Below are 14,622 nucleotides of genomic sequence, written 5' to 3' on the forward strand. Positions count from 1 at the left end.
GACCAGAATGTACAGCAAGTCTTTTGTACACCCTTCAGTGAAACAGAGCACACCACCTGCCAACTTGAACTGTCAACCCAGTTGGTTTGGGGGGAGTTGCACAAAACTCCCTCAAAAGAGCACCTAGTCATGTGAAGGCAAGGAGACAGGCACTGTATACATATTCCCTTCCAGGAATCTGAATTACCAATATGCTAAACAGATTTGTCATGCTAAACATTTGTCATGCTAAAGAGATTTTAATTAGTTGGTTTTAAAGATAGAAATCACTTCAGATGTAAAAAGTCTGCAGGATCAGTTGAGATGGTGTTATCAGTTAATCGACCTTGCTAGGCCATGTTCTATAAAGAAACATTCACTTTAGAAAACAAGATGGGTTAAAACTGTTAATCTTTTACCAAGTTTTTGTGTATCTCCAGCATTTTCTCCAGGGTTTGGAATGGGATAGAAGGAAAATCAGAACGCAGAAAACTTCATTCTAAACCAGAAAATAAAATGTTAAATTCAGGTATGCCATTCAATTATTTAGTGACAGTTAACTTGAGCTGAGGACCTTTTTACTTCTTTGCCATTAAAATAAATCTGAAAAACCTATGAAGATTAATGCCAATTAACTCCACTCCCATTTTAATGGTAGCACTATCCTGTCTCTTTCACAACCCTAAGAAGAAAGGCAAACTTAATTAAAGAGGAATTCTTTTCCTTTCCAAGTTCATCTAAAGGTTATTTCACTATACACAGAACATAATACTTGATCATCTTTCCATTTACTGTAAAATGTATTTGTTCCAGCTAAGTTCACTCATTGTCTTTTTCAGAATGTCTGGAGAGATTATGACTGAGAACAAAAATACATCATCAAATATTGAAACATTTCTGTTCCATGGCACAGTGCTACTTTATGTCTATTAAAGCAGTGCTAATTCTGATTTTAATGATTTTATAAATAGGAAAGAGACCTCATCTCTTAAGATGCTTGTTGTTGAAACACTTCAGCTACCCTCATAAACTCAACAGTAAACTGCATGTACACAGCTACCAGCAATTAGGCAAAAAGTGCCCCCATTATGCTCTCTGTCCTTCAACTAATTGGAGACATTACCATGACTAATAAATCTCTGGGCACAAGTGACTAAAGCCTAAATAAGTCTTTTCAACATCAGGCAATGTGCTTCTCTTCAGACATTAATATCGTAGGTTTTTGTTCTCCTTTAAATATGAGAAAAATCAGTCAGGTGACCTTTGTGCTGCAATTAACATCTGTCAAGTTATACAATTAACTGGAAGAAAAATTAATATAGTGAAAGTGTTCTGACTGCTATTTGCATCATGCATGTCAAAGTATTACACACAGAAGTACATGTATGGCATAAGTGAGAGTATTTAAATATAGCTAAGCATCAATTTAGTTGTCCATTCCCAGGCTCCTATTCCTATCCAACACACAGGATATCCAGTCTTCCAAGATGGGCTGATTCATAGGGAACCTGTAGACCTCTGGAAAAGTAGAGACTTGTCAAGGAACCTGAGTTATCTCTGCTGAAGCTTTAAGTCTGTGCACAAGCAACTCAATCAAGCTCTTGGTATCCATAAGGTTTAGACAACCTTCATAGGGGCCTTGTCTATTTGGAGATAGTGATCCTTCTGTACAAGAAATACTCTGATGATTATTTAATAAATAAATAAGGAGGAAAGTGAGTGTTTCAGATAATTTCTAAGTTGACGAAGCTGAAACAAATACGCTTCTTTCCTTGTTGCCTTACATATGTGAATGAAAACAGTAAGGTTAGTTGTGTTACTTCATTTACCTGAAGATCTTCAGTTGCTTCACCTAGTTTTACCAGCACAGGGTAGGGCACAGTGACACTTACCTAAATGATGAAATATGCCGTAAGACAGCTGTTATTCATTGGCTGTGCTCCCCAGGATACATCCTTTGTCTAAATATAATGCAATTTAACCTTTATTAAACCCAAAAAAAAAAAAAAAAAAAATATTTCTTGAAGTGTTAACATGACAGATTCCTTTGTAAACAGTAATACTACTTCACAGGTTTGTCAAAATAGTGCATTTAACTAGACTGGCCTTCATAACAAGTCAGTCAAGACAGGTAAGGTTCCCAGGGAAGTCTTCCAACAGATCATCCAACCAGACACTAGCTTGCTCCAGAACACCAAGCATTATATGCTTGTATGTGGTAAAGTGTATTTCATGGCCCCATCAATATGAGGTCAGAGCTCACCTGAGCTAGCCAAATTCCACACATGAAAAAAGACCTAAGGCTCTGCTGAAAAGTTAAACATGGTCACTGACACACCTATGTCCAGAGTCAGACATTTGTACAGAGGCTGGTGATTCTAGTTCAGAAGACACAAACGCAAGTACTTAGTCGTGTCATGTGAATGACCAAGGCATAGGACCAGGTGCAGACGAAAATCTGAACTCTGGCAGGATGATAAGTTTATGAAATGCCTGAAGCAGAGCAAAGTTCCTTAAATACAGAGAAAAATGCAACTTCAGTGTGGAATGAATAATTACTCTCATGTCAGAAATTTAAATTATATATTTGCATATGTTCTTGAATCTTCTTAAGATAAAACATGGATGTCAGATAGACTTGTAGTACCCTCAGAAGCTGAGAATTTACCAGCACTCTTTCAGGTATGCAAATACTACTCTCAAACAGAAAAAATAATTAGGACCACATAATCATGACTCATAAAATAGAACTCAATTCCCATTTTTCTAGAAAAGACTTGGAAGCTCACTATCACTGCTAGCTGTCAGTAGTGAATGGTTTAACCATTCACTCTCAAGACTCATCTCTCAAGACTCATCTTTCAGACTTTATGGCTGACTTCATAGTCATCCGTTCCATTACAATTCTGTGGAAGTGAACTCTTGCATTTCATCATCAGCATCTTCACTGATATGCTGTATGTGTCACAGAAATTTTCTGGGAAAATAAAAGTAACTGCAAGCAAAAAAATACAGCTACTGAAAATATGTGTCCAAAAAGCACTACTTACTCCTTGTAATCCTGTGGGATATAGAGCTACTGATATTATAGTCCTTCCTCTTTATCCTTCCCAAGCTGGCTTAGACATTCTCTTGACAAAAATCTCTTTTCTCCCCATCTATTCCATCTCCAACATTTTCATCTATTTCCCCCCCTTTCTGCCTTGCCAGACTTGGGCATATTCTTTTGTGTGTCAAAATGTATTTCTCTGTCCCACGGAAGTATGTTTTACTTACTCCCTGTATGTTTTGTCCAGTATACCGACCACATACTGTTAGGTTGATTCTTCTTCTGAATACACGTAGTGCCTTGTGCTATTTGTTTTATTTCATATTTGTCTGGCTGTTTATAATTTCCTGCCCTGCTTCTTCTTTCCCTCCTTCTTCCTTGGTGTTTAGTGAAGGGAATAATTTGGATATTAATTATCAGGGAAAAGGTGTGGAAAAAATATTAGGAATTCCTACACAGAAACATTTGAACACTAGATTAGAAGTATAAGCTACATAGGGAAGTCCACTTGGTATTAAATAAGCTTTGTTGCAAAAAAATGAACAATCACAGCAATAACAGAATAAAACATCCACCTCCGGCGTTCACTCCTGTCAAAAAGTGTCGCCTATGTATCTGAGTGTTTGGACTATTAACCTTGTGATATCTTCATACATATCACAAGTATTGGATGATTAAGATCTTTTGAATAATTTCATCTTTGAAGCACATCTCTGAAAGATATTAAACATTTTCTCCAACACACAGTAACTTCAGTCCAACTAATTTTAATCTCAGTGATACCTTCACTTAAAAGCATTATCACATTTCTCATAAAATCTTCAACATCTTTGTGACACTTTTATATTAAAAATTAATTCAAAATTACTGAACAATACAACCAGACTTAACTCTGAGCACTGAATAAAGGCACAGTCTGACTGCAAAAAATATTTATAGAAATGTGGATTTTTAACAAGAGGAACAACAGATACTATTAAAACTATCTTCTGGGAGAACAATTTTGTTCTGAGATCCACACAAATTGCTCTTCTTCAAGTCCATTTTCACATAATGCTGCATGCTGTTTGAAATAACACTGGTCAAATGCTATTAATTCAGATAGATTTTACAGATCTCACTAAATTGTCATAAAGACTCAAAGCATCTCAAATATTCTTTATCCATCAATCTTCTAACATAATACAAAGTTTATCTTCTCTCCTTGAAAGTTCATCCAAAGACTGATATGGTCAGACCAGTATAACTGCTGCCTCTACTCCTACCAAGCTGCAGCCCAGAAATCAATTGACAATTTTTCTCACATCTCTGTAGCCAATTACAGGTAATTCTCTGCACCACTTCAGAGCTGCTGGATTCTCAAACATATTCAGCTTGATTAGTATAGCAATCTTACTTTGACCATATCTTTATCTCCATATGTGATGACAAAAATACTCAGTTGTGGAGACCTGAGGCAGAAAACTACCTATTTCTACAATTCTCTTTTTGTGCTACACAATAGAGAGCATGCACTTTGCACACATAGCAAAACAAAACAAAAAATACAAGCTGATTTCTGAAATTTTCCAGAGAAATTATTAGTTTTCACATAAAATTTAGAAGGGATCTTGAGAAGTTTACTTCTAGTCAAAGGGCCAAATCTGAATTTAGACCAGAGTGCTTGCCTAATCCAGCTGGTATATAAAATTCCATGGAAAGACATCCCAAACCTTCACTGGATATCTTGTTCTGCTGTTTAATTATCTTTCTAGCAATTTTTTCTTTATATCTAGCTGAGATTTCCCTGTTGCAATTCATCACCATTGTTTCTCATTTTCTTACCACACACCACTAGGAGGTGCCTACCTCTGTTTTCAGGATTGTCTCCCAGTAAATGCTGGGGACTGATGCTGAATCCACACCAAGTCACATTTTCTCCAGTCAGATCAGCCCTTGCCTCTTAGGACAGGTGCTCCTGCTTGACCAGTTGGGTATCTTCTCCTGAGCTCCCTCCAGTTTAAACCCCGAACTGGATGCAGTATCTACATGCAGTTTCACAAGGGTTGAGCAGAGGGAGACTGTCAATTTCCTCACCTTCCTGAATGTGTACCTGATCCCAAAGCCCAGGAGGCTGCTGGCCCTCCCTGCTGCCAAGGTGCCATGCTCTCCAACAGCAACTCCAGGTCCTTTCGGAAGAGCTGCTGCTCCCCAGCTAGCTAGCTCCAGTCCTGCTGAGGGGGACCTTCCATCCAGGCGCAAGATTTTAGCACTCATCCTTAATGACTTTTATGATGTTCCTGTCAACCCATTACCCCAAGCTCTCCTGCTCCCTCAGAACAGCAGCCCTGTCTGCAAACATATGAACTTGGTAAAAAAGTAATATTTCAACGTGGAAAAAGAATGTCTTCAAGAAACATTATGCTGAAATCATTATTCCTCATGCTCTGAGCAGTTCTTGCTCCACCCCAGACAAAGGAGGAAATAGGACACACTTCTCACTTCTCTTTCCTTGCAGCAATTATTTTGTCTGCTGATTACAAACTTGAAGGACATGTTGTATGATGTCTTTTCACAGAATCATGGAACCATTTAGTTTGGAAAAGATCTCTGAGATCATCAAGTCCAACCTTTGACTGATCATCGCCTTGTCAACCGGACCATGGAATCAAGTGCCACAGAGCTGTTTCTTGAACACCTCCAGGGATAGTGACTCTACCACCACCCAGCTCAGCCCCTTCCAATGCTGTCTGGGAACAAATGCATCCCAATGTCCAACCTGAACCTCCCCAGGCATCTAGAGGCCATTTCCTCTTGTCCTGTCTCTAGTTGCCTCAGAGAAGAGGTTGACCCCCACCTTTACAACCTCCTTTCAGGCAGTTGTAGAGAGTGATAAGAGCCCCTTGAGCCTCCTTTTCTCCAGGCTAAACAACCCCAGCTCCCTCAGCTACTCCTCACAGGACTTAACCTCTAGATTTTTCACCAGCTCCATTGCCCTGCTTCGGACACACTCCAACACCTCAATGTTTTTTCTCATAACGAGGGGCCCAGAACTGAACACAGGACTTCAGGTGCAATCTTGTTTTCTCAGTTGGTAAGTTTTACCTTCTTTGTGGGTTTTGGCTATACCACGCAATCAAATAAGCAGAATGTGAACAGCCATAGTGCACTGTTCACCTAGACAAAGCAGCAGGAAACAAATGAAGACTTGAACAGAAAGTAAGAGGATAACCAAAGCAAATTATAGAACCTAAGTAGATATAACTGAAGAGGGACAACAGGTATTAAATAATGGTCAAATATTCCCAAACTGCTAGGGAAGGACACAGTGTTGATAACTTCTCTGGATATGTGAAACATGTACTAACCATGGCAGTACCACATCTCCTGGAAGTTTCAGACTGATCATCACACAAAGACACAAAGACAGGAACACATAAATCCATGTATCACACATCAGCACACCATTCACACATTATCTACACTTGACTGATGAAAGGTTAATTGCCATCAAATTCAAAATGAGCAGATACACTGTTGATGGGCTAAGTGCTTTGATCTAAGATACACTTTCCATAGTGAAACTAGACTTAAAACAAACCTTTGATAAATGAATGCTGAGAACCATAACCTCAAAAAAAAAGATGTTAACCTAATTAAATGCCATCCCATACTAACTATAAAATTCACCAAATTGCAAAATCAATTTTCTAGCTTAAAATATCACCAGCATCTCAAAAAATATATCAAATGAGCAATCCTTTATAAGGCATTTCCAGTCATTTAAGCTGATGGTATTTCAGCATATCCATTTGAGTATTTGTTCTAACACAATTCATCATACATTTCCTGCAAAATCTTCAGGTGACAAGAAATCTACTACAACCCTTCACAAAACCAAACTTATTTGAAATAGTTCCAAATTCTGCTACACATCTGAGCAGGTGCCATCCTCCTCCCACAAGAGCCAAAGAAATATGCAAGGACTGAAGCAGCAATAGAACCAGAGACTTGCATTGAACTGCACACTGTAATTGCAGCATATAACTAAATTCAGCTTGAAATTACAGAAAAAAGCCATTCAACTACAATAACTAGGCAATGACAACATGTACCCACTAGAAATATAATTAATAGGCTCTACTGAAATTTTGGTGTAAAATTAGGCAATTATGGACTAATCCAAAGGTCAGTTAAGTTAATGAATAATTGTATAGAAAGATGAATATACTCTGTAAGGACTAATGGAAATACTTAAACCATGTAATCAAAAGCTTGCTGCCTCTATGCACAAAATTGTCTTCTCTGACGCTGTGTATTACATTACACATATCTTTCAAACAGAAGAATTACACCTCTTGTTAGATGGTAACTAAAATTTATGGTAGTCAGAGTTGTCCCCTGCTGGACACAAACCATAGGCCATGAGCTGGATGGCCCTCACTGGCAAAGCAAGAACCTAAGGCACAGGTCCACAGGCCACCTGCAGCAGGTCTGACACAACCCAAACCATATACAATGGCTGTATGGTGATGATATTAAGAACTGTTCTCCTCCAGAGAAAACAATGAGGACACTTTATTAAAAAAAATCTACATAATTTACATTAAAAAAATCTACATAATTTATTCTGTCATGCAAACTTAACATTGGACAATGGAATAAAAAAAAAATTGTGACTTACATTGACAATTTACCACCTAAATGGACACTTGATGCTACATTTTTCTACTAATATAAATTCTATCCAGTCAAACTTTATTTAGAAAGAAAAACTGGACAATAATACTACATTACCACTACTAATAATAACACTTAATCCCTCATGGTACACTGCCTTAAACAAGAAGAAAACCATATTAAAGGAAAGGACTAACAATCTATTTGAGACATCAAATAATTTAATCCAAAGGGGATGTATCCCCTTTGTTCTACCTCAGATTTTTCCTATCCACTAAGTCTGTCTATTTTCCTTAAAACAAAGAAAAACTGCTGCATATAAATTTAGAAACACAGAATTAGCCATTCATACCTTACCCGACATGAATGCAGTGACACAGAAAAGGATTTGACAACCAAGGCAAAAAGAACATGAGTTACACCTGAACAATACTGGAGCTAATCCTGTGAGACAGGATCTGAGCAGTATGAAATAGCAGTGAAGAAATATTCTGTGTTTATCTCTTCTTCAGACAAAAAAAATGGAAAGCGCTTAAAAGTGGTCAAGCAAGTAATTAAATATTTTCTGAAGAAATGTAGGTATCTCAGTTTACTCATGTGAGAGGAGAATGTAAGTGGCTATCAAGTCGTCTCTTAAACTACACCTACTAGGGATGTGCTTCAAAGATCAGCTCATATGACTGCAGCATGGCTGAACCCAATTCAGTGGACATTTCCATACTGCAGAGAGTGTCTCCAATTGTGACACATTTGTGTACAACTTTCATTTTGGACTAGATCATTCATCCTGCAACAACTGCTTGGAATCTGACCAACCGGAGCTTCTGAGGTGAGAAGGTTTCTACACCAAATTATGAAAGACTAGGCTGGAAAGAGAAAGGCATCAGGATGTTTTCTGACCAAAATGCTGATTCCTTTAAGAATTTTCGGGATTCACTTGAGACACTGTGAGTTCTTGTCAGGGCAAAACTCAGCAGAGGCAGAACAAGGAGTAGCTTTGATGACTGGTTATCTTGTCAAAGAGCAGATGGATGCCGACCACACTCTGCTCCTGAAGAGCAGCTGCAGCCATTGGTCTATACCTTGAGGCTCCCCTGCAGAACCAGAAGTATAAAAGAAGATGTGGATTTCCCCACAAAGAGATGGACATGGGGATCCAGTGGCTGAGCCAGGTGTAGCAGGTTACACTGGGAACAGGAGATCCACTGGCTGGAAGCCAGAGAAACCTCAGACTAGAAATACTATATAATATTTCATTGGATTCCTCCTCAGCAAGTCTATATGCAGGGACTTAGTTAAACTGAGGGAGCAAACCTAATAAAGGCACCAGGGTAAATTCTCCAGTTTTGTTTAGCCTCTTATACATTCTTATATAAGACCAGATTATCCCAACAGATCCTACTGACTGGAAAATCCTCAATTAAAGCATATTGTAGAAACTATTTATTTCCATCATATCCATATCACTGAAATTGCCCTCTTCTTTGAAATAAATTCTGTTCTGATGAACTCCTGATGACCTTCCTAATCTCTCTAGTCACCTCTATTAGTTCAGTGTTGCTCCATGATTTACCATTTTAGGTTTATAAATATATATATATATATATATATATATATATATAATCAATTTTTTACATTGACCTGTAGGCCACTGAACTCACCACATTATTTTCAGTCTTAAATAATGTTTGCACGTGTAAAAATTCAAAATCAGGACTTCTGTGTCATCTTCAGATTAATTCGGTTGCATCTGAATTACTCTGTACAAATTATTACTATTCAGAGAAATTGTTAAGAAATAAAAGTTATTGTCATTGTCATCCACCAGCCTTTGAAAGGTTCCTGTCAGTGTGTTACAGTCATTTGTAATTAGTACTTGTCTCTGCTGCTCTTTACCAACTAAGTTATGATATTGTTATTTTACTCATGCACATCACCAATTTAGGATGCAGTGCAAGAAAGAGTTATGCAGGTAATTCAGAAAGTGCTACTCTCTTCTATCATAAATGGTACTACAAAAAAGGGGTTTGAGATGATCACTTTTGGTTTTCTGTGAATGCAACACATATGACTCTTTTAGTTTATATATATGTAAGATAGCCCAAACCAAAGCAAATCACTTTCAAACCATGCATATACCTAGTCCATTTAAGTGGTCCTACGTATTAGCTGTTCTGTTTTACCCAGATTAGTACAATCTGTCTAGAGCTTCAAAGAAAAAAACACCTCACTATTCTCCTGATCCCTTTGTAATCCACTCTGTAGATAGACTTCTGTATTCAGAAAAAGAACAAGCTCAACAAGTTCTCACCTCTAAACTTTTCTGTCCAGCTCAAAAAGGCTTGAATTTGCAGCAGAGGTGCTTTTTTTAACATCAGGCAGATTTAACAAACAGAAAGTTAAAAGTAAATGAAAATTTGTTTCAATTTGCTGAGAGCCTTTTCTTTATTTAAGAGTTTGACATAGTTTGAGGGTTTCCTTGAAACCGCTGTAAGAAGATTATGTGCAAAGACTATAAGTATTCCTCAATATTTAGGTATCTTTAAACTTTATACCAACAAAAGAAAATATTAACAAACTTTCAATAAAATAAACTGTATTTTAAACCACTGGGACTGCTGAATAACAAGTTCTTTGTTGTCACATCATGAACAAAGCATATAAGAGTGAGGATAATAATGAATAAACATCACAGATGTTCAAATGAAGCAGTAAATCACTATTATCAAGCACTAAGAAACCAACATTGTTATGACAGGCTTAACTCTGATCCAGGAATTTATATGAGAGGAAAACGTAGGCTGTATTATATATTTTCCTAACAGATACTTTGAAAAGAAAATATCACTTGACATTTGTACTTGCTGACAGCTGCATTTCAATAGAGCGTTTATAATTGCTTTTAAAACATCAGATTACAAAACGAAAGGGAAGATATGGGCAAAATTAAGTTAAGCTTACAATATACCTTTAGGCATGCTGACCAGCACATACCATTTAAAGAAATATAAACTGGAAGAAAAGTTACAGTTATGGTGTACTTGTATGGGTGGAACTAAGAAAATAACACTAATTATATTGTCAGTTCTTATGCTCTGCCTATCAATTATCTGTTTATTTGAATTCAACAAGAATAATGGGTTTGTCAGACATTTAGGACTGCAGTAACTGCTGGGCAAGTACTCTTTCTCTGCACATATCCTGTATAAAGACTCATGGCCCAATTTCTGCTACAGAAGAGATATCTGTGATTGACAAAAGTAGTCCTTCAAAATACTGACCCATGGAATTAAATCAAGTGCATTGGCCATTCTGATCTGTTAGTGCTGAAGGTGAAGAACTGGAGGTAACAACTTCTTTATGGGAAAAGAGTTCCCACACTTTGGTGTGTGGGAACCAAAGCTTTTGGGGCACTATCTTAATAGAATAAACTCTTGGTTGGGCTCAACTTCCAGTGCCTTTGCTTAGCTTTAGCTCCATTTGTTGCAGCTGAAGCAACTTTATTCATACTCAGCACAAAGTACTTTGTGTATACATGCGCACTAAAAATGATGCAATTTGCATCCTTTTAAAAATATTTGTTGAAAAGGCAGACTGGCTCCTGCAAGATAGTTTTAGAAAAACTGGCAGAGTTGGTGCAGCCTGGTCTACTCTTGAGAAAAAGCATTACTCCTGCATTTTAGTTTGAGCTTCAAGGAGAATCTTGGGCTGAAACTACAGAGAGGCATCCAAAGAAGCAGAAAAATAGTATTGACATCCTACTTTGCAGCAGACTTTAGAGAGTGCCAAAGGTCCTAAGCAAGCACCCATGAACTGCAATGCACTACATACCAGAGAACTATGATCTCCAACACATGTCCATTTGAGATCACTTAAAAGGAAAAAAAAGGAAGGGGGGGAAATCTTTCAAACACCATTTTTCCATGTAGCCTCTGAAAAAAAAAAGTCAAGGCTGAAAACAGTTGATTCAGATACATAGATATTCATACCAAAGGTTCCCTTTTATCTGAGATGTCCTGGAACACAGAAAAAAACAATGCATGTAAGTTACCTCTTTTTCTCACTTCTTATCAACTTATTTATAGATTATAATGTTAATGAGATGCATCCACAGTAATCTACACCCAGTTTTATAATCCCAACCACAGTCTGACAAGCAAAGCAAAATAATTTTTTTTTTGGCTAGTTCTCCTCCTTTGTTACAAAGTCTTTGAACTGATAAATTAGCATGCATATTCTTTTCTCTCAAACCACTTGATAATTTCTTTCACACCTGAGGTACACTACGATCATTAAGAAATATTCTGAAGACACACAGCTGCACTGGCATCATTTTCATCAATGCCTTTGAAAAACATTTCCATAATTTATAAAGGTTTTAAAAGACACGGGTTAAGAAAAGTATAATCAGTGTTTTTTCTACTAGGATAACACAGCAGCCTTCTGAAGATGAGAGATGTGATAAGATCAACATACCTCACACATCATTCAGTGTTGTGAAGGGATCTAGATGGACTTTAAAAATGCCTAACAATTTTTTCCCTTTTTTCCTCTTTTTTGCTAGCCTTTACACTACACATTTTTATATCCTCTAGAATCATAACTTCGTTTTCCATTTAAAAGAAACACACACTGAGCAACAGTAAAATACCCTTTATTTATACCTGAAGTGCTCTTTCTGATTTGTATGAGTATAACCTGTGGAATGGTTCACATTAGTTCTGCATCATTAATGGAGCTGAATTATCACATTGCTTTTCGTTGTTATGGGTACTAATAACACATGTACGCAGCTGTACCAAACTGTTGTTTCTTCTTGAGAGGTCTCCAGCTCAATTTTCTAACACTCCCTTAAAACGCACGTTTCGAACTTCGGGGACTTGGGCAGCTGCCCTGCTCCATCCCACGCGTGAGCCCGATCCCTCTCCCAGCGGCAGGAGCCCTGCCGCGCTGGCTGCCCCGCACGGGTCCCAGGGCCGCGCTGGCTGCCCCGCACGGGTCCCACGGCCGCGCTGGGGGCCCCGCACCAGCAGCCGCAGGAGCGGCAGCGCCGGCCGCGCTCCTGGGCCCTCTTCCCGCAGCCGCCGGCGGGGATGGGCGGCACCGCGCCGGGAGCTCGGGGCACCGGGCTGCCCTCGGCATGGGGGGACTTTTCCAGCACCGAGCCGAGCCTGGACTCACCAACCCGCCCAGCGAACAAGTGGGATGCGGCTGAAGTTTTACTTTGCCGGAGCCGGCTCCCGCCGCAGCCGCCTGCAGGAGCCACAGCGGCAGCACCGACACCTTTTTGGTTGAAGTTTGGCGGCGCAACACGCCGCCTCTCCTGCCCCCGCCCGGAGCCCCCGAGCTTAGCCTGGGGCGCGATGCGCAGGTAGCGGGTCCCGGCGGGGGCAGGTGCGGCTCCCGCCGTACTCACCCGCTCCCCAGGCGCACGGTCAGCAGCAGCAGCAGCAGCCGGGCCCCGCGGCGGCAGATCCAGCGGGGCGCGGGGCCCCCCCACGCATCCATGAGCGAGAAGGAGCTCTCCCTTGCCCGAGTTTTCTCCGGAGAGCCTGGGAAATTGCGACCCTACCGATCCCACCACCCCCCGGCACACGGCAGGGAGAGGGAGGGGAGGGGAAGGGGGGGAAAAAAATAAAATAAAACACCCAAACAGGTAGAAACCCACTCTGCAAGGACGGAGCAACTCGCCCAATAGGCTCATCAGGTTGCTTCATAAATTATCCTAAAAACTGCTGGACGAATCAATCCCTAGCAGAGGTGGAGCCTCCTTTACTAGAAGGGAAACATGCCTGGAAGAAAGGGTGGCATTGATTTGGTATTTTTCTCCGAAGAGGGAAATGAAGAAGACCTTACGTATATACATATACATGTAAATATAAATAGGCAAAATGTATAAAATGTTAAATACATGCTTAAAGCTACACATATACATTTAAATATTTCTATTTTTGAAGCTACTCGGAGGGCGACTCTCAGAGAGGCAGCCGGTCCGGTCCTCCCTGCCTAGCGGAGACCCGCAGCCGGGAGCTGAAGCGCCGGGGGATGTGCACGGACACCCGCGGGGACTGCGCGTCTCCACGTCTGGCGCGATCGAGATTTTGCGGGAGGCGGCCCTAGCGGCGGGGAAGGGGGCATCCGCCATCCCCTCGCTGGTCCCCAGGAGAGGGAGCACAGCCCTGCAGCCGCAGTCCCGAGAGCCGCGCTGGAGGCAGGCGGCGCGCCGGGCGCGCAGGGGCAGCCGCGGGAGTTGCGCGCAGGCTCGGCGGCTGCGGGCGGCTCTGCGCGGCCGCGGAGCGCCCCGCGGGGACGGGCGGGAGGCGGCCGATGCGCCGTGCTGCGCTGCGAAACGCGCCAGGGCATGCAAAGCGAAAGGGTATGGGGGTTTTTCTTCTTTATTCCTTCGTGTCTCCTCTCAGCTGCTCCCTCCTCCCGGTCTCTCTCCGGAGACGTAGGCGGGAAGGTAGCCAGACGTGCCCCCAGCAAGCCCGCACACACACACCCGAACCCCAGGCAGAAAAGGGGCAGAGACCACAGGTTCCGCGCCCGCAGGCTTTGACAGGCAATAGGGGCGAGTGGGCACGTCCCGGCGGGACCAGCGCTTGGATAACGCGTATTTCTCCTCTCGGCTTCTGCCTGTCACCAACCCAAATCCCTGGCCCCGGCGATGCCCTTGTTCGCAGGGCACTTACGGAGTAACCTGTGCACCGAGTTCTCGGTGGAAGTAGCAAACCGTTTTATAGCCATCATCATCATCCTCCTTTGAGTCAAGTTGTCACTGTACAGAAATGTAAATAATCCTCCATCCAGTGGTTCTTCCTGTGAAAGGCAGTGTTATGTCTTCCTTACACATCATCATCTGGTTATTATTTTATATATACAGCTTACTGCTTTAATGGTTAAAGAAACTCACCATGCTTCAGAGAGCTGCAGTG

The 14,622-nt window shown here is 40.8% G+C and overlaps 1 protein-coding gene across 2 annotated transcripts in view; it reads right to left on the minus strand.

Moving 5' to 3' along the window:
• GABRG1 (gamma-aminobutyric acid type A receptor gamma1 subunit) overlaps positions 1–13,337 on the minus strand; it is a 50,889-nt gene extending 37,552 nt beyond the window's left edge. The window contains exon 1 of one of the 2 annotated variants that reach the window (XM_030947312.1): positions 13,104–13,337. In XM_030947312.1, the coding sequence (XP_030803172.1) occupies positions 13,104–13,195 (92 nt within the window). In that variant the 5' untranslated portion in view covers positions 13,196–13,337. Of the gene's footprint in view, positions 1–398; positions 473–13,103 lie in introns of those variants that run through there. The other variant, XM_030947313.1, reaches the window with a different exon arrangement.
• Between the last annotated feature and the right edge of the window lie 1,285 nt (positions 13,338–14,622).

Source organism: Camarhynchus parvulus, chromosome 4, assembly GCF_901933205.1.
Source record: "Camarhynchus parvulus chromosome 4, STF_HiC, whole genome shotgun sequence".
In the NCBI taxonomy this organism is placed as follows: domain Eukaryota; kingdom Metazoa; phylum Chordata; class Aves; order Passeriformes; family Thraupidae; genus Camarhynchus; species Camarhynchus parvulus.